This window comes from Leptodactylus fuscus, chromosome 1, assembly GCF_031893055.1.
Source record: "Leptodactylus fuscus isolate aLepFus1 chromosome 1, aLepFus1.hap2, whole genome shotgun sequence".
In the NCBI taxonomy this organism is placed as follows: domain Eukaryota; kingdom Metazoa; phylum Chordata; class Amphibia; order Anura; family Leptodactylidae; genus Leptodactylus; species Leptodactylus fuscus.
In genome coordinates, this window is record NC_134265.1 from 150,326,955 (window position 1) to 150,352,598 (window position 25,644).

At 40.5% G+C, this 25,644-nt stretch overlaps 1 protein-coding gene across 1 annotated transcript in view; it reads left to right on the top strand.

Annotated features, from left to right (window-relative positions):
• The window catches only part of TRPM6 (transient receptor potential cation channel subfamily M member 6), a 150,228-nt gene that overhangs the window by 63,469 nt on the left and 61,115 nt on the right, over positions 1-25,644 (top strand). Inside the window, exons 17-28 of the mRNA XM_075278405.1 lie at positions 201-429; positions 1,457-1,609; positions 4,299-4,433; positions 4,545-4,673; positions 7,543-7,794; positions 7,931-8,105; positions 8,214-8,328; positions 8,795-8,994; positions 10,630-10,762; positions 13,627-14,636; positions 14,777-14,889; positions 19,750-19,879. Coding sequence (XP_075134506.1) covers positions 201-429; positions 1,457-1,609; positions 4,299-4,433; positions 4,545-4,673; positions 7,543-7,794; positions 7,931-8,105; positions 8,214-8,328; positions 8,795-8,994; positions 10,630-10,762; positions 13,627-14,636; positions 14,777-14,889; positions 19,750-19,879 — 2,774 coding nt within the window. The remainder of the gene's footprint in view (positions 1-200; positions 430-1,456; positions 1,610-4,298; positions 4,434-4,544; positions 4,674-7,542; positions 7,795-7,930; positions 8,106-8,213; positions 8,329-8,794; positions 8,995-10,629; positions 10,763-13,626; positions 14,637-14,776; positions 14,890-19,749; positions 19,880-25,644) is intronic.

Here is a 25,644-nt window from a genome sequence, read left to right on the forward strand (position 1 = left end):
AAATCAACCCAACATTTGGTTTTGCAGTATAGGTCTGGGCCACTTTTTTTAAGGAATCCATGTCTGATCTCACCAATTTATTGTGTAGGCTGGGTGACCTGCGATTAAGAAAATAAAGAGGATTTCCAAGACACCAGGGATACAGGGATATTTGCCTTCCTTGAAATTGTAAAATTTAACTGGTACCTTATTTTGCTCAGGGAATTTGGCCAACTTACTGTGAATCTTCTGGAAAATGCGTTCAAACGAAATGAACAAATGGCAATGAAGCTTCTAACATATGAACTAAAGAATTGGAGCAACTCAACATGCCTAAAACTAGCTGTGTCATCTGCTTTACGCTCCTTTATGTGCCACACCTGCACACAGATGCTACTGACAGACATGTGGATGGGGTGCTTAAAAATGAGGAAGAACTCTTGGCTCAAGGTATATTTGTGTATTGTAATCAGATGACTTCTCCTTAAATACAATACCTGCCATTGTTTAATTTATATATAATCACATGCATGAATATCAGTTTTATTCAAACCCTTCCAGACATTCGCCGTAATAGTTTGGCGGATATTGGGTATTTAAATATGGCGGCCGCTCAGGAACAGTGCAGCCGCCATAGCCGACAGGTCTCTGCTGTATTATTCAGCAGAGACCCGGGGTACAATTGCTTGTAATCAGTACCCATACTGATCACAGACATTAAACCCCCCCCCCCCCCCCCAGCACCATTGTCAAAGCTGACCGAAGTGCCATTTGCTGTCTCCATGTTGCCGGGGATCAAACCAATAGACATTCATCAAAAATGGTAAAACTAAAAATTACACCTGACCCCGCAAAAAAAGACACCCCTACTCATCCCTGTATACGGAAATATAAAAAAAGTTATGGGAGTGAGAATATAGCGACTTTGCAAAAAAACCCCATTTTTTTTCTTTAAAGTTTTGGATTTTTGTTAAGAAGTTAAAATGTAAATAAAACTATATATATAAATTTGGTATTTCTAGAATCATACCGAAACATAGCATACAGGTGATATGCCATTTTGGCTGCAAAGTGAACACGTAAAAACAAAGCCTGTAAGAAAGTCGCAGAAATGCACTTTTTCTCCAATTCCACCCACTTCAGATTTTTTTCCCCAGCTTTCCTGTACTTGTACAGTATAATTACATTATAAAAATAATTTGTTTTGCAAACCTTAAACTCTTAATATAAACAGAAAAATTAAAAAGTTATGGGATTTGGAAGGCAGAAAGTCAAAAACTAAAATCAAAAAAGGTCACCAGCGGGAAGGGGTTAATGATCGCACAGACCTGACTTGAGAGCTTCATTCTATCTTTATACCAATGACAAGTCCAGAACCTTTCTTTAGTATTAATTAACATAGAAATTATTGCAACACATTTATTTGCTTTAGAAACTCATTTGTGACTGTTATTTCTTAATCTCTTGTTGTTTTTAGGTTGTTTTAGGAATTCTATTTCCGCCCTGTATCTTGATGCTGGAGTTTAAAACAAAGGCAGAAATGTCACATGTACCTCAGGCACAAGATTCTAACCAATTTGTCAGGTTCTATGTAGACACCCCTTCCCCTAATATAAGGTTGGAACATACGGTTGTGAGTATTGCTTCTCTTTTAAATTACTGTAATATTATGTGTATTATTAGTATTTTTTTTCTTATAGCACCATTAATTGCAGGGACTACATATAGTATTGTGCAAAAGCTTTAGGCAGGTGTGGAAAGCATACTGCAAAATAAGAAAGCTTTCAAAAATAGATGTGTTAATGGTTTGTTTTTCTCAATTGAAGGGGTTTTCCTCCTCTTCTCACATCTTGTATTTTTCAACAAGCTGGTGGAATGGCTTGTATTCTTTGATGGACAGGGCACTATGAAGTACCTCAATAGATATAGACATTGCCTTTACCATGAGAGATTATGTATTATCATAACTAGAAATGTAACAAATGCAGATGAAATAATATGCACAGTAAATGTATATTATATTACACAGGTTTGGAGAGAAAAAATTACTTACACGAGAGAATGGACTTGCAGTCAACTCAATGTTATCTTTGTGTTTATATAAAGCTTTAACTCTGTCCGAGCTTTTATCAGCAAACCAGAATTAGCTGATCTGATTGTCCTGTCGGCAGTGCATAAGAGCTTTGCAAGCAAGCACGATCTGGAGAACTCAGTCCCCACAAAGCGCAGTGAGTCACGTCATCCGACCTGATATCAAATACAGGACGGGTGCCTTGACAACTATGTGTAAACAATGGGGAGGAATAATCTAACATAGCAGGTAACCAAAATAGGATTGCTAAATCAGTGTATTTAGGAATTTTTAAGTTTGCATAAGCTATCAGTATAGATAGGATCCTTGAGATGGGAATACCCCTTTTAGAGGTTGTCTGTAACCATTACCCAGCATATCAACCCAGTCCCACAAATAGTTAGAATCAGTTGAATCAAGCAGAGTTTTCGTTTGTGAATCAGTGCCTCCATTGAGGAATTGCTATTTTTGTCAATATACAAATGAGCTTTTTGGATCATTGAAGGTATTGCCATTTCTCTAAAGAGGTAAGTAGTAATGCCGGTTTTGATCCAAAGAGTTCATTTGCATATTGACAAAAACTTTTATACTAGGGGAAAATACTGTTTTATTCACGGTACCCTATCCTATGTATCTACGAGGCTGGGTTGATGTGCTGGGTTCTGCTTCAGATTCCTTTTAACAAAATTAAGTGAAAGAACAAAAGAGATTTCTAAATCAAATCAATATTTGGTGTGACCACCCTTTGGAGGAGGAACCTAGAGGTGATGTTATGGCCCCCACAGAGCCCCGATCTCTATCTCATTGAGACTATCTGGGATTACATGAAGAGATAGCTGGTTTTGAGAGAGTCTACATCGGTTAATTTCTCCTCCTTGCCGAGTTCCTTCAAAAACTGTGTGTAAGTGTGCCTAGAAGAATTGACGCTGTTTTGAAGGCAAAAGAGTGGTCATGCCAAATATTGATTTGATTTAGATTTTCTTCATTTTCTTTATGTCCTTCATTCAATTAATTTTGTTAATTGACAAAAATAAACTATTATAATACTTTTTTTTTTCTTTTTAAAGCATTCTTACTGTGCAGCATTTTTTCCATACCTGCCTTAAACCCCTGCACAGTGCTATATGTAATACCAAAAATGAGTACAATAAACATGAACTAAATGAGTGACTGACTGGTACAGTAGGAGAGAGGACTGTGCCAGCCAGGACATACAATATGTAAGGTAAGGAAACAGTAGATGGGTAGAATATGCTCATATGATATTATAATAGCCGCAGAGTTACTGTGGGCTGTGGACTTTCATGGAGAGGTTGGTTTTCAGGTTGGATTTAAGATTTTGATCATGGGGGACATTCTGAGGTGTTGGAGTAGTGATTTTAAGCATAGGGGATGCACAGTAAAAATCTTTGATGAGGAGATGACAGAAGAGCAAAAATTGCCTGTCGGGAGGTAACAGGAGATTGGGTCAGAGGTGTATGGAGAGGACGCTTAGTGGATGGCTTTGTGTGCCTTTGTTAATCTTTTTTAATTTGAACACATTTGGCAATGGATGACTAGTGTAGGGATTGGCAGAGAAGTGAAGGGAGAGATAGATTAACCAGGCAGCAGTGTTATGGCTGGATTGGGGAAGGTTCGAAGAATTTAAGATGGGTAGCCATTTGTAAGGATATTGTAGCAATCTAGGAGGAAGTTTATCATGGCATACATAAGCATTGTTGTTGACTCAGGGTGAGATTATTACAGACCCAAGAAATGTTTTGTGGTGAATGCAGCAGGTAATAATGTATTGGATGTGCAGTTAGTTAGATAGACTGGAATCAAAGATGACAGAGGCCATGAGATTGTGAGATTATTGACGACATTAACTGTGACTAAACCAGTAGGTCTGGTGGAGGCACAGGGTGAGATAGGAGAAAGATGACTAATTTTATTTTCTCCATGCCGAATTTTAGAAAAGGGAAGAGAAGGAAGAGGCTATAGTTGATAGGCCCTAGGGGATCCTGGACAGCAGAGAGTCAATCTGGGCCAAACAGATAAATTTGATTTGGTTGGGAGGGTATGAAGACATTCTTATTGCCTTCAGCCTGGTCACAAATCTTGCTCCTGCAGACAGTGCTTTGGATTTTCGTTAAGTGCTCAGTGTAGTCCTTATTTATTTTGGTGTCACAGGCTGCTTAACTGTGTAGTATTAAGTTACTGAATAACTTGCATCACTTTTCCTAAACATTTCTATTTTTTCCTCCAGCAAAGCTATGATGCTGAGAAGGGGCAAAAGAATTCACCTGAAGCAAGTAATCTCAATGCACAAATAAGCCTACCCATAACTAGAAAGATCAGTGAGTTCTACAGTGCCCCTATTGTCAAGTTTTGGTTTCACACTGTAAGTTGAGTTGTGTAGCAGTGTCACACGTTGAAAAATCTACTACAGAAAGATATTTTCAAGCACATATGCAGATGTATGTATTGATACTTTTCTTCTTGTTATTTCTAGATGGCATACTTGCTTTTCCTTATGCTGTTCACATATGTAGTGTTAGTGCAGATGGAGCCAGTGCCCAGTGTCCAAGAATGGCTGGTCATTACTTATATCTTTACGAATGCTATTGAGAAAGTCAGAGAGGTGAGTGTTTCTAATACATTAATCTGGCCACTTTGGTTGTTTCATTTGTTAGGATAGGCTAAAGTAAGAGAGATTCTTGATATTTATTCTGCTACTCTTTTAGAAAGATATCCTGGCGATAAAATTATCTCAAGATGTCCTGCTGCTGGGATCCCCAATGATCAGCTGTACTCTGTGCTCCTCAGACTATGGATACTACAGCAGGGTGTCAGTTATATATACCGTATTACAGAAGACACCCACTGCCCATGATGGCCTCTGTAAATGGTTGGAGGTGACCACAAACTACCTTCCCACTGCATTGTACATACAGCGTTAAGCTCCAAGGAGATAAGTGGGTGCTGTTGTATCGACAGTCTTTGCATAAAAAAATTGGTATAGGCAAATATCTAACATTTTCTAATATATTTTCAGATAGAAATGAATTTCTGTTCTTCGGGTTGATCAGGCAGTGTAGGGGATAAAGAGAAGTAAAACAAGCTTAGGATGATGCTAAAAGCAAAAAGAAATTTTATATCGGAATCAAAACACTTTGCTCACATGAGTACATATCAGTACTTCTCTATAGATGTACTGTATGGTCCTGGGGCTGTGTTTGATTGAGAGACAGTTAGAGCAGATTCTTCTGTACTCACTGTATGCCAGCTAGTTGCCACCTACCAGCTCAGAAAGAACACAAATTCCACAAACAGCAAGTAAAGGGGGAGGCCAAAACTGTAGAATACAAGTCATATAATGGGCAGAAATACTGTTAGTCCCAATATACACACAAGTAACAGCTTATCTGGAAAAGTCAAGTGAAAGGACAGCATCTAGATAGGGCTTTTGGAAAGCTAAAGCATCTTAGGGCAGGTTCACATCTGCACCTGCTCTCCGCTCCGGTTTTTTTAACCGGTCTTAAAATCGGATATGCAGGACTTTGTGTCCAGTTTAAAAAACATACAAAAAAACCCCAAAACGGTTTCGCTATGGAGAGGCAGAAGACGCTCACAGGCGGACACTTTGCAATCCCATTCAAGTGAATGGGTTTGAAAACTGACTGCTGGGTTTCAGTCTTCTGTCCAGTTTCTTGGGCAGAAGACGGAAACCCGCAAAACCGAGACCGGGTGCAGTTGTGAACCCGCCCTCAGTTGTTCCCTATTAGGATATATAAACTGAAGTGAGTAAAATGGCTTGTACAAGACAATTACTATATTTTCTTTTGTTGAGTTTATTGTATTGTCATAGAGTAGGTGAAGTTCATAAGGATAGTAAAATTATTGTTAATGTTTTTATTGCTTTTTTACAAAAGAATTATACAGTTCCTTCATTTTTTTTTATAGACAGAAAATTTTTTACATCTGCTGCAGGAACTTTTATATATATTAAGAATGTTTGTTTAGGGAAAACTTAACTCCGATCATTATCGGATATGAAAATGTTTAAAATCTCATCTCATTTTTAACCTTTATACCTAAAAGGGTAAGGTGATTGTTGCTCAACATATTGTAACAAAATGAGCCACTGTTTCTGAGCCTTTGGACTTTCTAGTAGGATTTAATATAAAAGACATTTTAATTAAAACTGTTGAAAACTAAAAAAAGTTAAATATTACAAAGCCTCTACAAATATAATAAAGAATGTGAACTGTGGATTATTAAATATATGTAATAGCCAACTAATTTAATACACTCTGATGTTGCTGTAGGTATACCCACAATTGAGGCAAGTTATCAGAGGCGTAAACCTGAATCTCCTGGTTTTGTTATGATGGGAAGAGGCACCTTATAGGCCCCTATGGCTCGTGGTGCCTGGGTGCAACTGCACCCCCTCTAGTTAAACTCCTGCAAGTCATGCTTGTAGCTGTATCACCTGGAAATGGTGTAGAGTTCCTTAGCTTTGCGTGCCTGCTGAATGTCGTAGAGTGCTGATTGTTCTGTAGATATAAGGTCTGCTTCATGCTCCATATTTACTTCCTATGTATATCATGCATGTGACAACAGACTGCATTCATTATTTATGTGAACTATAGGTGGTTCATGTAAATTAGAAGTAATGTTTATGCTTTGACCTACGTATAGTAGATTCTAAACGTATTCTCACATATTGATGATTAGCAGTAAAGTCTAGTTTCTGATGTAATACTTAGTTTCCTGAGCCTTTCCTGGTGTTAGCAAACCTTTAACTTTCTTGCAAGTAATTGAAAATGTGTAGCCTGTTATTATGTAGAGGTGTTCGCTGTTGATCATATCAGGTACTTGGCATGGGCTGTTACCTAGACTTTGTCCATTCTTATCATCAGGATCACACACAGAGTAATTGGTTGTATTATTATGCACATCATGTTTCTGACCTTCCATGTGCCAAGTGTTCAATGAGGTTGAAATGTCCCTTTAGGGCTACGCCATGTTTACAAAGTGCATGGAATCGTTGGGGTCACATACTAAATAAACTGTGATACTATGAATGCCTTTGTAATAGAAAAAGTGGTGTGAATTTAGTGCTCTTAGATTAATTCAAGGTTGGCAACATTTGCTACTAGAAAATTTAATGAAACATTACCACACTAAATGCTAAGTGTTTTCCCTATGTGATTTTTTTTTTTTTTTAAACTTTAAAGCATAAATAGAACTAAGAGGTAAAAAATATAATTGCGTCATTGTTAAAAAAATAAAGAATTACAAATTGTTGCTGTATGGTGGTAACAAAAGAAGGAAAAAAACAAGTTGAGGCTAAGGCCCCGTGTATTGCAGTATATTGAGAAATCCATTTACTTCTATTCTGGACTGCTTATGAGGGTAGTATTAAGGGGTTAATGTCACTTTGTTGTCATCAGTGTCTTTACATCTCTTTCCATGTATATTCCACAAATGATGTTCTCTTCTTTTAGGTTTTTATGTCGGAACCAGGGAAACTACTTCAGAAAGTCAAAGTCTGGCTCAGTGAATACTGGAACGTGACAGACTTCATAGCTATTGTTTTATTTGTGATCGGTTTTGCCCTACGCTGGGCTGATCCACCTCTGCAAACAGCTGGGAGAATAATTTACTGCCTAGACATCATATTTTGGTATACACGACTACTGGATTTCTTTGCTGTGAACCAGCAAGCTGGACCATACATTACTATGATTGGGAAGATGGTAAGAGCGAAACAAATGGACAAAATATGGTTGTAACTGTATCTAACTCCATATATCAGCTGATCTATCCTAGCATCTTGTTTGTGCTACTAATCTATGGGGTGTTTTTTTTTGTTGTTGTTTTTTTTCAAACTAGACATCAAACATGTTTGGTATTGTGATTATAATGGCTATTGTTCTACTGGCCTTTGGTGTGGCACGGAAAGCCATTCTTTCTCCATCAGAGCTTCCTTCATGGACCCTGGCTCGTGATATTGTATTTCAGCCATACTGGATGATGTTTGGTGAAGTGTATGCTGATGAAATAGATGGTAAGATATAATTCTGCTGGTACTGTAACATTAGTGATTATAGTGTTATACTGTGTTGTAGAATAAGGTTATAATTCCTTCATGTATGTCTTTTGCACATGGTTCCAGCTTGTGAAGAAGATCCAGATTGTCCTCCTGGCTCATTCATCACCCCATTCCTGCAAGCTGTCTACCTTTTTATTCAGTACATCATCATGGTCAACCTGCTGATTTCGTTTTATAAGTAGGTGCCAATTGGAATTCCCTAGGTGTCCTAAAGGTGGAACAAGGGGGCTGCCTTTTGTGGGATTTGGGCCAGCTGTTCGGTTCTTAGTTTGTCTTCCCTCTTTTCCTACCCCAACAACCCTTGTCATGTTCATTAGACTATTTGTTTGTGACGGATGGGTGTCCTCCTCATTGTCTTTTATTTGACTGCTTCCCATCATACTTTTGGTTTTTATGTTATGCCTACTATATAGGGGGCAGTCATGAGTCTGCCTTATTGGACGCAGGGACTTCTTTATAGTGCATTTTTGTTTTTTTGTCTGTGTGTCCTACCAAAACACCCTTTTCTATATGTGGGGGCAACACTGACTATTCAGTAGGGTTATGCCTACATGAGCACTCACAACTATTTTATAGATTATCCAAATCAAGTGTATCAGTGACCTTATCCATATAACAACTTTTATTTGTATTTTATTGTTTAGTAATGTCTATATGGCGATGAAATCTATATCTCACAAACTGTGGAAGTATAACCGCTACCGATATATCATGATGTACCATGATAAGCCATGGCTTCCTCCCCCATTTATCCTGCTGAGCCATATATATCTGCTCATCCAACGCCTTTGCCAGCATCACTATCACATTGAGAATGACCAAGATGAAGGTGATGTTGGATTAAGTAAGTAATTAATACTTCCATAATTACGTGTTGTGTTTGTTTTAGTGTTCAGTGGAGAATAGAAGTGTGTCCTTAAGGAATCTGTTATGATAATATACTTCTAACATCAGACTGTTTTATATAGGACATATAACAGGCAATCTAGCAGATGAAGTAGCAGATGTGTTGTAAGATCACAAGAGACAGGGGTACTGGTGATCTGAAACAGTCAAGTAGTTTAAACTGGGGCAACTGGAGGGGGACATTAAACTGGGGGCAAATAGAGGGAGACTTTGTCCCCCCTCCAGCTGCCCCCAGTTTAATATCCATCTGCAGTTGCCCTCAGTTTAATGCCCTCCTTCAGCTGACCCAAGTTTAGTGTCTGTCTTCATCTGTCCCCGCAGTTTAATACTCCTCTATCTGCCCCCAAAGTTTAATCTCGTCCTCTATCTTCCCCCCAGATTATTGTCTCTTTCATATGCCCCCCCCAGTTTGTCCCCCCTCCATCTGCCCCCACAGTTTAATATCCCCTCTTCATCTGCCAAAATTTAACATAAAAACCACTGATACTCACCTGTGCTGCTCTGTCTCAGGTGTCTTGTCCCGGAGTGTTCAGGGAGCTGCAGACTCAATGTGAGTGACATCATCACCTTGCGCTTACAGCTCCCGGAGCATATAGGGGGCACAGTAGTGAGGCAGGAGCTGTCCACTCCTGCTTCACCACTGTATTCAACTCATCGGTGTCCTCTCCAGACACAGATAAGTTGAATCCTGGACATGCTGCCTGGGACTGCGGGACAGAACCCGGAATCCGTTACTATTCTTCTGAATTCGGGACAGTTGGGAGATATGTGTTTGGCAAGCTGTATACCTTGAATGAATGAATGAATCTTTAGTTTTTTCTCTTTAAGATCTCTTATACTAGGGGTACTTTTACACTATGTTTGCAGTGTATGTCCGTGGATTTGTTGATTTGGAAAAGGCAGTAGAAGTGCTATTTCAAACAGGAAAATGTTTACCAACATATATCTTTTCTAATACTCTTTTGGCCTCTGGTGAATGGAGCCTGTGGATACATTTTGACATTCGATGAGCTCCTTGTGAATCCAGCCTTAACCGTAAACTGTTCTATAAATTAAAGAAACCCCAAAGGCCCGACGGACATGAAGTAGCAGTGTAGTCAGTGGGAAAATGTAAATTCGCCCCATGCCTTGATGTGTTTAATCAGTAGCTCTATTCTACAGGGCTTTATGGCTTGCTTTGACTGTAGCGAGCTGTAGAAACCTGTATTTTCCCTGTGATTAACACACTTGCAACCCACAGTTCAGCTTTGTTTTCATCCTTTTAAACTGCCTAATTAAATCCAGCTCCGTGCTGACATTATTGTACAATGTGGACATTCACAGGCTCACTTCTAATGTATCACTGGGAATCTCATTGTTGTTACAAATATCAAACAGACTCCTACCTCACCAGACCTAGCGCCATGCTTCTAAATGTCTTTCTAGGAAGAGCACTACTGCCACCTTGTGGTCAAATTTCATACTTGCTTCAATATTTTATCATTGTCTTGCTTTATTGTTCTTATTGTTTCCTAACACTCTGTATCCCCTTTTATTAAAAACCATTAAATGATTTTTTTTATTTTTTATAAAGAGCTTTATCTTAGTGATGATGAATTGAGAAAACTCCATGACTTTGAGGAAAGATGTGTGGAAACTTATTTGCATGAGAAGGATGAAAGTTTACATTCAAGCGACAGTGAAAGGATTCGCGCTACATCACTAAGGTATGGTTTTGAGTACCAGTGAGCCTTTTAAAAAACAAAACAAAAAAAAAAACAACAACAACAAAAAACAATGAGTAATAGCATCTATTCCTCATATTGTATGTAATGCAATTGCTGCTTCCAATAACAGTACCAATAAGGCTTTCTTCACATTTGAATCGAATACCACATTTTGCTAATTATTTTTCTTAAATTCTTTATAAAATTTTTGAAATATAAAAAATAAGTAAACAATATTGGACCCATGTAGGGGAATGTAGGCACTGAAGAAAATGCCGCAGGGTGACGTCAGAACAATAAATAAAAGAAATGGAGCTCTACAATGTAGAATCTAAGAGCGTTAAGAAGAATAGATGAAGACATAAGCAAAAGGAAAAAGGGATTAGAAGTGTAGAGGAAGCAGAATGAAAGGAAGGGAGAAGGAAATGAGAGAGAAGAAGAAGAAAAAAGAAGAAATGGAGAACAAGTCGGGACTAGATAGGCGATGTTAAATGGAGTCTGTCACCAGAATCCGGAATATGAACCCAGCCCTGCAGATAAAGCAACAGGGGCATTGCTGCTTATCACTTTGGCACAATAGTAATATCCTTATTGTGGCAAAAAGCTAATTTGCATATTGACTTAAACAGTGATACCTTGGCAATGAAGGCACCAAATTACAAAGAGAAAACACCTTTCCGTTCAGATGACCCTGACCTGTCAAAAGCCCTCAGTACATTTTGGTTGCGTGTGAGTCAGAGAGGGAGACACCCAAGTCATGGGCCCAGTTCCCTAAGGAGGAGGAGAAAAGTCTGGGGCCCGGGACCGTAAGGGCTAGTTCACACGTTGTTAGGTGGTCGAGGAATTTAGTCAGGAAAAATATCTGCTTTAGGGTGCATTCACACTACTGATATGCTGCCTGATTCTGAATGTTAAAACACGTTCAGAATCAGCACGTATACAGCAGTTCCCATTCATTTCTATGGGAGCCGGCATACGAACACTCCCCATTGAAATGAATGGGCTGCTTTTTTCACTACAAGCGCTCCCATTGAAGTGAATGGGAAGCGCTGCGTGTACGGCTAGCTCAGCTCATTCCGAGCCGTACACGCGAGCACATCCCATTCACTTCAATGGGAGCGCTCGTAGTGAAAAAAGCAGCCCATTCATTTCAATAGGGAGCGCTCGTATGCCGGCTCCCATTGAAATGAATGGGATCTGCTTTATACGCGCTGATTCTGAACATGTTTTAACGTTCAGAATCAGGCAGCGTATCAGTTGTGTGAATGTACCCTAAGGAATTTTCTTTTTTTTTTTTTTTTTTTTTTGGAGTGTTTTTTGACATGAGGCGGTTTTTGGAGTGTTTTTTGAGGTATTTTTATTTTCAGGTTTATTCCTCTAGCACAGTGACCTGTGAATTGTTGACCTGTCAATTGAGCTGGTCAACAATGTTAAAATCACACAAAGATTTTGCCAATTCAATCAAGGGCAATTATGTGGCACACAGGCTTTTCAGTATTGTCAGGCACCAGGGCCCTGGTCCAACTTCTACTGTAGTTGTGTATTTCCTATAGATGCACTACTGGATATAACATTTCCAGGATACAGTATGACCTACCCTAACTTATTGATGGGGCTATATCACTGGTTCTTTCATTGACCATGGAAGACATTAGCGCATATAATCAGGGGGAAGGATGCTAAGATGGCAGCCACTGACTTCCTTACTCCATTATAACAGAGAATTTCTAACTCCCTACACATTTAAGCAAAGAAATATAGAAGGATCTATCTTCCCATTCCTGACATCTTCATTTGATCAAAACAGCTTGATGGCAATTCTACACCAAGATACACACTGGATTAAACTGAGTTGTAAAAAACCCTCATACTGAACCACACATGTTTGCTCAACAGCAATGGACTGTGCCTACCAATTCAACAACAAGCCTTCATATATATTGCTATGGGGCTTGTCGAGGTACGTGGTCTTCCGGAACGCTTCCTATGGACGTCCTGAACAGTTCCATCCGCTTCAAACTTCTCTCTAATTCTAGTGATGGTAATTCGTGTAGGTGGTTCTTTGTTAAACTCCCTCCTAAATTGTCTTTGCACTTCTACTGCGTTTTCATACTTCCAGTAGCATTTTAGAATAAATTTCCTTTCTTCAAAGTCAAGTCTGTATGCCATCACTCGGTTTAATGGGTTCAGTCTGTAAAGAAAGAATAAATAATTGAGTTATCAGCTGCTAAAATGTGTATACATTTTTTGGGACACCCTGTATGTGTGTGTGTGTGTGTGTGTGTATATATATATATATATATATATATATATCTCCTGGACAACCCCTTTAATGGTAAAATGAAATCCACCAGCTAAGAAACACAACCTTTCAAAAGCACAGACAATGTACGAAACTTGGGCGTACTTATTGATGGGAAACTGTCTCCCAAGAACTAAATATCCTCCAATATCAAATGTTCATACTTCCGCCTGAGGAACATTGCAAACATCAAACATCTTGTTTCAAAAAATCTCTCAATGCTTCAATGCTAGTCCATGCCTTTATAACCTCAAGTCTGGACTACTGTAATGCGCTATAAGTAGGTCTTCCAGATAAAGAACTATATTGCCTTCAACTAGTCCAAAATGCTGCAGGGAGCTCAATAACTAAACAACCCCGACATGATCCCGTAAGCCCCATTCTCCACTAACTACCCTGGCCATGTATAAAATAGAGAATAATGTTTAACCCTTTTAGGACGCAGGGCCTGATGGAGATAGCCAAGCAAAACACAATACAATAGTAATATGACTACTTGTGAGTGTTCTGTTCAGAAGTTTAGTGTCTTAGTTTAATGCATGCTATGTTGTTTTTTTCACAGAACTGAAGAAATGTTCTTGCAGCTCAAGGAGATGAATGAGAAAGTTTTCTACATAAAGGACTCCTTGGTAACTTTGGATAGTCAGCTGGGACACTTACAAGACATTTCAGCTTTGACAGTGGATACACTGAAAGTAATCTCAGCAGTGGATACATTACAAGTAGAAGAGGCTTTTATACAAGATCACAAAACTTTGTCATGCAAGAAGATACCTCATAGTTGGAGTAATGTCACATGTTCTAAAAACAATAGCCAATATAATTATTACAGCATGCCGCCATCACTGCTGAGGACATTGGCGAGGAGTCAGTGGCCTTCAGAGTGCCATGATCCTTCTAAGCAAGCATTTTCTTTAGAACATTGTAAAACAAAAGAAACTGAGACAGAAGGTGACACCAAAAGTTGTGGTATATCATTAGAATGTAAGCCTACTTCACAATATGGAAATTTTTTACTAGTTCCTTCTACTCCCGTTAGGAAGTCCTACTCTGATGAACCTGTTTTAGACTTCTCTGTTCCAGAAGTTATTAATGGTGAAACCAAATATAATCTTTGTATCCCTCCAACTGACCATAATGCTAGTGAGCAGGAGGATTCAGAGAATAATAATAATATGCAGCTGGCAATCAATAATGAGCTAAAGATTCCAGAAATAATTGTAGACCAACATAATGTGAAAGCTGTTGGTGAAAATTTCACAGGAGGTTTTGTGAACTGGGCATTTTCAGAAGAAGGTGAAGTTGGAGTTTTTAATGGTGGCAAGAACCAAAGACGATGTATTCACCCCAATCACTGTGAGGATTGTCAATGCTTAAATAGCTTTGATCAAGTTATCCACCTCAAGGACACAAGTACACATTCTCATAGCACTAGTAAGGATATAACAAAAGATGACCAACAGCAAAGCACCTCATTCTGGGGCAACCATCTTAATAAGAACTGGAATTTCAATAAAACTAGTTTTAAGGGTCAAAAAGATAAGAAAGATGGAAAGACAAGTATGATAAAAGGTATGCTGTTGTATTAAATACAAATAACCTCCTGGAACCCCATTATTGATGCTCAATACTGTTAGTGTACAGTATGGGTGCAGAGTTATATGCTTAAGCATAACCTTTTGATACAGATGTTTAATTTTCTTTTCTTTTAGAAATTGCTAAATATTCTGAGATACGTCACGTTGCAAGGGCTAGAGAAAAAATACGGAACACTTTTAGAAGATCAAACAAAGAGAAGAAAAAGCAAACACCACTTCAAGTGCCTGTAAGTCCGACAAAGCAATTGTAACCATTACTATATTAAGAAATGACTAAGTATACTCTTAAAAATAATTTGTCACAATGCCTGACATGTTTTAATTGTACTGGCCATAAAATAACAATCATTTTCCTTTTATAAGTGACTGTGCTGTTTATACAGATACTAAGCACAGTATCATTGGTCTAGGACACTGGCAATCTTAGTATTGACTACTTAGACTCATAGAAAGCTTGTCACACTGTCATTGTGTGATGGTGGTGACAGCTGTGTTACATACAACTAGGGCTGGGCGACTATGACCCAAATCAAAATCAGCATTACTTGAACGTTTTACCTAGATTACGATTAATGAATGATTATTTTAGGAAACTCCCCTTTTTTACAAGCCACGCTCCCTATGTATGTGTCACGCTGCACCATTTAATTTTGGTTTTCGTTATTTACAAAACAGCAGTCCATATTGGACTATGTACAGTTAGTGACCTATCCATTAACCAATGGCATTGTGAGATAGGATGGCATGGATGCAAAATAATTGCTATAATCAATGTCAGCAAATTCACGCTGATTAATGGAGGTTACAGACAATTTTGGTTACATTTTTAATTGCCCAACCCTACATGCAAGGTTTACTTACAGCTTTTGATGTGCTGCAAACCCACAGCTAAGTTTGAATGTGTTTCATATGGATTTTTCTGTGGAATTAAACCCTATACTTCAAATTCACAGCAGAATGAGGCTGCAAATTCACAGATAAAATATGCCCCAATTCAGATCCCAACTTGAACCCAAAGGCTGGGTTCAACCATAGTAGAATTGCAGTAGATTTACAAAGGTTCTGACTTTTGAGCTAATACTTTTTAACCCATGGCCTGTTACTCCATTAGCTCCTATATCCACCTATGTCTTCTTGTCACCTTCTGTTATATTCTAAATTATGTAACATCTTACCACTCTAGTATCCCCTACCACCCTTGTCACTCTGTTATTCTCTTTTTTTCCCCCTATTGCCCTCTGTTAGACTCTATCACCATATGTCACTTTTTGCCAAACCCTGTCACTCCATCAAGAAACTAAAATAAGTAGCAGTGACACCAGGAAGACTGTGAGGTTTCCACTGAGGAGGATAACCCCATAGGCCTAAAACTTCAAGCAGTTCCAGCTACCGTTAAGACAGTATGTTATGTGCCGTGATAAGAGAACGTCTTCCTTATTTCGAATACAATTTAAATGTCTGGAGTCTTGTGATTTCCTGAATTGTTTTACCTTCATACATTCTAGAGAATTCACACTGCACTGTATAAGCAATGCCAACACTCCAACAGTTAAGATGTTGTCGTATATCATATTTATGCCCATTTCTAAGGATAAAAAAAAGGAATTAAAATGAACCTCTGCTGATTTGTGAGCCAATTCCTGAGATGGCTACTGGAAGTATCAAGGAAACTATGAACTAAATAGAGAAGGGTGTTACAGTAGTCTAAGTGGGAGATTATGAGGACATGGACTAGCATTTTTGTAGTTTAATGGGTGAGGAAAGAGCTGATTTGATGAATGTTCTTGAGTTGGTGGCCAAAGGAGTTATTGAGGGCTTGGATGTGATGCTTGAAGGATAGGGTACAATCAAAGGTTACACCCAGGCAACGGTCTGGGGTAAGTATGGCACCATGATTTTTGATAGATGGGTACTGTAGGGTGGCTGTGTAAGGTGGGGGGAAGATGATTAATTCCATATTCTCCATGTTGAATTTGAGAAAGAGTGGAGAGGAAGGAGCCTATGACTGCTAGACACTCTGGAACTCTGGACAGCAAAGCTGTAATGACGGGGCCAGATAAATATATTTGAGTGTTGTCACCATAACAATGACTTTGAAAACCATGGCAATCTGTGAATTGAGTCTGAGAGTGTATATGGAAAAAGTGAGGGGTCTCCTACAGAAAGTGGGCATGGTGAGAAGGTGGTGTTAAGTAAGAGATGCTGAATGTGTGGTTGATGTATGAAGAGATCATAGGAGAGGACCATAACTGTTAAGGTATGAAGAATTTGTAAGAAGATAGTGGTTAACTGTGTTGAACATGAAGACAAGATCTAGGAGGGGGACAACAGAGTAGTGTCATCTGTCTTTGGCAGTCAGTTATCTTTATGACTTTGGTTAGAGCTGTTTCTGTGGAGTGACTGGGTCGGAGGCCTGACTAGTCAGTGAAAGAGTAAGTTGGATGAGCGATAAGAGGATATTTCAAAGTGGACATAGTGTTCAAGGAGTTTTGAGGTATATCGAAGCAGTGTGAGAGGGTGAGTTGGCTGGACATGGCATGTTTAAAATCAGAAAGTAAGGCACCACTTTTTAGAGATGATTGAAGATGGTCGAAGAGGTGGGTTAGAGCAGGAGTAAAGACTTCAGTGAATTTAGGGGTGAGGTGTTCGAGTGTACAGGTGATAAGGTGGGATTTTGAAACTAGGATGGAGAGCTTTTCATTGTTGATGGTGGAGAAGCAGGTTGGAAGAAGAGCACCAAATAGTTGAATAGAGTGTTTGTGGGGGTATTGGTTAAGCCTCTCTCTCTGACTCCTATTTGAAAAACAAAAATTGACACCATCAAAGTCCTCAGCTGAGATAAGTGATGATGGGAAGGGAAGTTAAAAGTATTAAATAACTGTTTAACTGAACTGGGGTTGTTGTATAGGACGATACAACTGTGGTGAAATAGACCTTTGATGAAGACTTACTATGGAGTGGAACACAGTATATGGTGTCAGTCATATTTCAGTGATACCAAGAAAAGAAAGTTTGTGAAAAAAGAAAAGATTTTTGGTTTAATCTTGTTTGTTACATATGGAACAAGCACTCCATAATTCATTGAAAAGGTGGAGGAGGGGCAGGAGCAATGAATATGGATTTGATGTTTTTAAAGGGTTTCATGAGTTTGTGTTGGTTGTGTGGTGAGAAGAAGATCTGACAGTGAAAATATGCTGAGGTGACCCAGGAAAAATCCAAAACCAGTGTTGGTCTGGGATGCTTAGGGCTCACCAGTAAAACTACTAATATAATTTAATAAGTAGTGGTCGATTAAAAAAGAATGCACATCCCCCCTCCCTTCCCGGTTTATTCCATGAGGTGCTGCATGAGGCACTTGCCCCTCTTAGCTGCACCCTGTCAACATGGCTTTACCTCTCTTTCCTGATCCAAAGCATGGTATCCCTTTAAAATTGTGGTCATCAATATGGTTCCCCTTCGAGTTCCCAGTTTAGTAATTGTTTAAAATTTGGTCTAGATCATAATTTCACTCTCATTTTTAGCTTGGGGAAAGTTAGCTCGGTAGAAGCAATAGTGTGGATCCAAAAGTCAAGACCGGGACACAAAATGTGCAGCAATCTGGGTTTTTTTTTTTTTTTTTTGAAAAAAACAGGAACATAAATAAACCTTCACTTCAGGCACAAAATAAACAAAACAAAATACAGCCTTACCTTCGGCAAAAACAAAATAAATACCTGCTGATCTGAGCCACTAGCTAAACAGAACTGATGACCTAACTATACGTGTGGCTTTCTTCCAGCCACACAAACAACACAGGTGCCACACTGTCTCACCGGACTCAGGGATACAGGACAGAACCATACACCTCCTTTCACCTCATGGAAATGCACTGCAATGCAAGAGCTGCAGCCTTTTCTGGCCCAGTAATGAGCTTGGGCTGAGGCCTACTCCAGATCCACCCTGGACCACACATATGTCAGAAAGCTGGGGCTAATAAATCTGGACTCCAGCACCCTGCCTGCCATCTTCTCACACTTGGTATCCCTTTAAATGGTGGCCACGAGCATGATTCCTTTTTCTCGATCCCAACATGGCTAGCCCTTGTATTCCTGGTTCCTAGCTAGGCTCCCCTCTCAATCCTAGACCCCAGTATGTTATCCCCCTCATCTACTGTCTCTATCCCTGTTTCCTCATAGATTGTAAGCCCTTGTGGGAAGTATTCTGCCACAGAATTTGCAGGATAATTTGCAACAATTGTTTTCAGTATATATATATTCCCTATGGTATCTCCAGATGGGAAATTAGGCATTACACAGTGTCCATACAAATCAAAAGACACTCTTTGTAACCACTCTCAACACTTGCCAAAAGATGAGGATTCTGGAAAGAGATGAAACTTTTGAATAACTGACTGCCTTGACTTACTTTACTTTTATGATGCTGGATTCCTTTGTAGACACTGTGGGTTACATTTAACAGTATAAGCCAAAGCAAGAAGTGCCCTGTGATGTGAAATCTAATGGCAGAATACAGGGGTGCTGTCAGTGTATGTTTAGCCCAAAAGAGTATCTGAGGATTCTCCGGTGAGCCCAGACTCTTGCACAATAATGGACCAGCAGAAGACATTGGGAGATGTTGGAGGGTGGGCTTCCAGAACAATTTTAGCTGATGGGCCCAATCAATCTTGGTTCTCGGTACTGTTTAATAAGGCATAATACTATGTGACAAAAATCCATTTGAAAGTCCCAAATTCTCACTTTTTTTTGTTTTTTAATTTCTGTTTTGGCAGCTGTAGCAAATGAAGAAAACAATACAGTGACGGAGAAATCTTATACCATTTATTATGCTGGATTTTATGTTCAGGTTACCTAAGTGAATGAATGTTTTTAGTGTGGGTTAGACAATCTTTAGGATTAGGAAACCCATTTTGTAATGTGCACATAGAAGAAATGGACGGTTACATCACTCCCGCATTTGCTGGGATGGAGTAACATTGTCTGCAGGTTTAACTTGACCTGATGACCTGATGTTACTGGGAGATAAAATGTTCTTCAGCATAGGTAAGATATCCTACGTCTGGGCTTATTTCTGACGGTTTCCTCTTGCAGGTGATTACTGTTGATAGTTGTTCCCAGAGCACCCAGATGAGCTCTGGACCGGCAGAATGCAGCAGCCTGAAGAATGAAGAGGAGGAATATAGCAAGAACAGGCTCTCCGTATCCAGTTTTAATCAGCTAAGTAAGTGGCCACCTGCTGCTACCAAAACAATATGATCTCTTTCTTAATATACGTTAATCTCCCCAAGTAAGTGTCTACTGTAGCAGAGCAGATTCCTTACTTGTTCTTGATGTTCTTCTGCACAGATGCTTCTAAAGAACAAGCTTAAAGTAAAGTGTGTGTATATATATATATATATATATATATATATATATATATATATATATATATATATATATATATATACAGAATATATTAGTACAAAAAGGCCCTTTTTTCCTTCTAGTAGCGCCACTATTATCCCTGGACTGTACGTAGTATTGCAGTTCCAGTTGTCTGAGATTAGTGAATCATGGTTTCTTTATGCCAGAAATGGAGTCATTCTTGTCCATAAGCTATGTCTGATATTGCAGCCTTGTTGCACTGGAGTGACCAGAGCAGAGCAGACTCCTCCGGGAGATAAGGGTGTTGCAATTTCTGGTAGCAAGCTGCCATGTTTTATAGTGATATGCTACCCCTTAAGAGCTATATTCACTTTAATACAGCAAAGGTACAATATCGCGTATAACGTATTTACAATATAAGGGCGGGTTCACACGGAGTATTGTGGCTCGTCATTTGGTACGTACACGCCGCAAAATCACGGCCGCAAAATAGTGTACGTACCAAATGACAAGCCACAATACTCCGTGTGAACCCGGCCTAAGACAAAGTTTAGTCCAGCTCACCTTAGTGATGCATGGATATGATAGGTTGACACATTGAGGGCAGCAAGTAAGAAAAAAAAATCCAGTGTTGCGATTTCCATAAAACTTCAATGGGTTATAGCATGCAGTTAAAATCCATCAAGCTTGGATCAGTTCTTAGTTATAACTAGAGATGAGCGAACATCATTCAATCGAATATCAGGCTGTTCGAGGTATTCGTTTCCAATCGAACACCACGCGGCATACGCAGTAAAAATTTGTATCCCCTCCCACCTTCCCTGGCACGTTTTTTGCACCAATAACTGTGCAGGTGAGGTGGGACAGGAACTACGACAACGTAGGCATTGAAAAAAAAATTGAAAAAACCCATTGGCTGCCGAAAACATGAACTCCCATTTATAAGAACAGCGGCGGCCATATTCGTTAGATTTGCAGTGAGAGATAGGGAGAGAAACATATCTGCTGAGGGCTAGATAGGCATTAGCTTCTAGTAGGCAGGGAAAAACTGAAAAAAAACAACAGCTCTTTTCAGAGCTATATACTGCAGGGAGAGGAGTCGAGCTTTCCACAGGCTTTCCCCCCAAACACCTAATGGGGATACCGAGCAATTCATTGCAGCTACATACAGTCCTATGAAAAAGTTTGGGCACCCCTATTAATCTTAATCATTTTTAGTTCTAAATATTTTGGTATTTGCAACAGCCATTTCAGTTTGATATATCTAATAACTGATGGACACAGTAATATTTCAGGATTGAAATGAGGTTTATTGTACTAACAGAAAATGCGCAATATGCATTAAACCAAAATTTGACCGGTGCAAAAGTATGGGCACCTCAACAGAAAAGTGACATTAATATTTAGTACATCCTCCTTTTGCAAAGATAACAGCCTCTAGTCGCTTCCTGTAGCTTTTAATCAGTTCCTGGATAAAGGTATTTTGGACAAACAATTCAAGTTCAGTTAAGTTTGATGGTCGCCGAGCATGGACAGCCCGCTTCAAATCATCCCACAGATGTTCAATGATATTCAGGTCTGGGGACTGGGATGGCCATTCCAGAACATTGTAATTGTTCCTCTGCATGAATGCCTGAGGATTTGGAGCGGTGTTTTGGATCATTGTCTTGCTGAAATATCCATCCCCGGCGTAACTTCAACTTCGTTACTGATTCTTGAACATTATTCTCAAGAATCTGCTGATACTGAGTGGAATCCATGCGACCCTCAACTTTAACAAGATTCCCGATGCCGGCATTGGCCACACAGCCCCAAAGCATGATGGAACCTCCACCAAATTTTACAGTGGGTAGCATGTGTTTTTCTTGGAATGCTGTTTCTTTTTGGACGCCATGCATAACGCCTTTTTTTATAACCAAACAACTCAATTTTTGTTTCCAAAATGAAGCTGCCTTGTCCAAATGTGCTTTTTCATACCTCAGGCAACTCTATTTGTGGCGTACGTGCAGAAACGGCTTCTTTCTCATCACTCTCCCATACAGCTTCTATTTGTGCAAAGTGCGCTGTATAGTTGACCGATGCACAGTGACACCATCTGCAGCAAGATGATGCTGCAGCTCTTTGGAGGTGGTCTGTGGATTGTCCTTGACTGTTCTCACCATTCTTCTTCTCTGCCTTTCTGATATTTTTCTTGGCCTGCCACTTCTGGGCTTAACAAGAACTGTCCCTGTGGTCTTCCATTTCCTTACTATGTTCCTCACAGTGGAAACTGACAGGTTAAATCTCTGAGACAACGTTTTGTATCCTTCCCCTGAACAACTATGTTGAACAATCTTTGTTTTCAGATCATTTGAGAGCGGGCTGTCCATGTTCGGCGACCATCAAACTTAACTGAACTTGAATTGTTTTGTAGAAAGAAATGGTCCAAAATCCCTTCATCCAGGATCCAGGAACTGATTAAAAGCTACAGGAAGTGACTAGAGGCTGTTATCTTTGCAAAAGGAGGATGTACTAAATATTAATGTCACTTTTCTGTTGAGGTGCCCATATTTTTGCACCGGTTAAATTTTGGTTTAATGCATATTGCGCATTTTCTGTTAGTACAATAAACCTCATTTCAATCCTGAAATATTACTGTGTCCATCAGTTATTAGATATATCAAACTGAAATGGCTGTTGCAAACACCAAAATATTTAGAACTAAAAATGATTAAGATTAATAGGGGTGCCCAAACTTTTTCATAGGACTGTACGTTCAACACAGCTTTGCAGCCGCTGTCACCCCAAAAAGGGAGACAAATAATTGCAGCTATATACGTTCAACCCAGCTTTCCAAGCCGTATCCCCCCCAAACACCTAACAGGGAGACAGAGCAATTCAGTCCAGCGATATACGCTCAACTCAGCTTTGCAGGCGATGTGTAACCCCAAAACAGGGAAACAAAAAAAATCAGTGCTTTTCAGGCTGTGTGAAACCCCAAAACAGAGAAACAGAAAAAAATCTGTGCTTTTCAGGCTGTGTAACCCCAAAACAGGAAAACAGAAAAAAATCTGTGCTTTTCAGGCTGTGTAACCCCAAAACAGGAAAACAGAAAAAGTCAGTGCTTTTCAGGCTGTGTGAAACCCCAAAACAGGGATAGAAAGCAATTAGGTCCGGCTATGTACGCTTAATCCAGATATCCAGGGTGTGCACCCCCAAAACCTTGGTGGCAGACACAGAAACTCAGTCATGCTATGTACGCTCAATCCAGATATCCACGGTTTTTACCTCCAAAACCTAGGTGGGAGACAACGAAATTCAGTCATGCTATGTACGCTCAATCCAGATATCCATGGTTTTTCCCCCCAAAACTAGGTGGGAAACAAATCAATTCAATGAGGCTATATCAGCTCAATCCAATTTTTAGGAGTCTACCCCCAAAAGCTAAGTGTGACACACAGCAATTCAGTCACGCTATATAAGCTCAATCCAATTTTTTAATGCTGTACCCCCCAAAACCTACCAGGGATACACAGCAATTCAGTCAAGCTATATCAGCTTAATCCAATTTTTGGTCAATACAGATCTGCTAGCAGGTTCCGGTCATTATCACATATGCAAACATGCCTGGGCCTTGGGTGCAGTGTGTGTTCTGTCGGGCAAGCTGATGAGCTTCAGCATGGCCTGCTGACGTCTCCCCATGCCAGTGCTGCAGCGTTTCCAGCTCGCAGCTGGGGTCAATGTTACGGTGGCGAAGGAGGGTTTGTGAGATGGTCCCAGCTTTGACTACATTCACCCAGCCTGCCGTGAGATGTAGTGTCCCTGTCCGCATGCACTTGTCCATACGTCGGTGGTCAAGTGCACCTTAGAGCAAAGCATGGAACTCACTGATATTATGGGACACGTGGTGTCGCAAGTCGGGGACAGCACACCAAGAGAAGTAGTGACGGCTAGGGGCAGCATAGTGAGGTGCTGCAGCTGCCATCAGGTCACGGAAGGCCTGAGTCTCCACTAGCATAAATGCCAACATCTCCAGGACCAGCAGTTTTGAGATGAGGCCGTTGAAGGCTTGGGCATGTGGGTGGCTTGCACTGTACTTCTGCCTGCAATGAAACGCCTGGGAGATGGGGAGTGGCTGGGAAGAGGCGCATGATGGTGCAGGCAAAAAGGGCGGATGAGGGTGAACTCCTCAAAGTGTCAGAGGCAGATGTGGAGGTGTCCAGGCTAGTGGTCTAGACTGAAGCACCAGCACTGTAAACAGTGGAAGAGTCAGTGTCGGCAATGCCGGGCGACGATTGTCCTGCGTTTGCTCTCTCCCACTGAGCCCAGGGCTTGCCCTCCAAATGATAGCGCACGCAAAAGGTGATGAGGTTGCTCTTTTCAGAGTCCCTACTGAGTTTCAACTTGCAAAGTGTGCAAACTGCACTAAATTTGTCATGGAACTGGTGACACTAGGCACCTCAGTGGCGGTAGTTTGGCCAGGGGGTGACGCTAGCCTCCTGTGTGACATTGAGATCATCTGCCACTTCGTCATCCTCCTCTTACCCCATCAATATACGCTGTGAAGCCGATAGGAGTGTGCACTGACTATCCTGCTGGTAGGTTCTGCTCCTATGCCTGACTCCTCAGCGTACAATGCGTTATCCCTGATAGCGAGGATGGATTCTTGCATCACACACAGGAGCGGGATTGTTACACTCACAAGTGCGTCGTCTTGGACTCCTCAAAGACACGAGGAGATCTTTCATAAGTTTGTCAACATGGGCGAGTTTTGCATGATTGGCTAGTACACGGAAAATCTTTGGCCTTGCTGCCTCTGGACATGCCTCTGCCTCTAACCACCTTTTTAGCTTGCCTCCACATCTACACTGCTTTCGCCCCTAGACATTAGACATCACCCCAGTCCATGCCTCTGCCTCTAGCCACCTTTTTTCCTGATTAGCTTGCCTCCACATCTACGATGCTTTCGCCCCCTAGACATCACCCCAGTTCATGCCTCTGCCTCTAGCCACCTTTTTTTCCTGCTTAGCTTTCCTCCACTTCTACATTGCTTTCCCCGCTATACATCACCCCTGTCAATTTAGGGTTGGTCGGCCTCGTTGTCCACCAACTCCTCTTCCAATTGCTCACTCTCCTCTTACTGCAAACCGCACATGACAACAGCCTGCCCTCATGGCAACTGTGTCTCATCATCATCACTGAGGACGGAAAATGCTGGTTGCGGGTCCACAACCACTAAATCGCCAGGTGATGGTGGATGCTCCAGTGTTTGGGCATCAGTACACACATAGTCACCTGGTAGCTCCTGTGATTCGGGAAGTGGTTCAACAGAGGGAGAGACAGTAAAAGGACCCGTAAAGAGATCCTGGGAGGGGGCAAGGGTGGGATGACTCTGTTGGGAAGATTGGCCATGTTGGGGGGAAGGAGGGTTAGACTGTTGGGTATGAACACGACTGCAGGTAGTGGCTGACTGGCTGGTGGAAAAGCAGCTGGAAGCATGATCCACTAGCCATTGTAACACCTGTTCCTGGTGCTCGGGCCTGGTCTGCGTTGTACCCTGCTTAATGCAGCTGTCATATCAGGAATTGTGATGAGTGCATGCTAATGTTTCTTGTCCAGTGGAAAGGATGGGATAGGATTTCA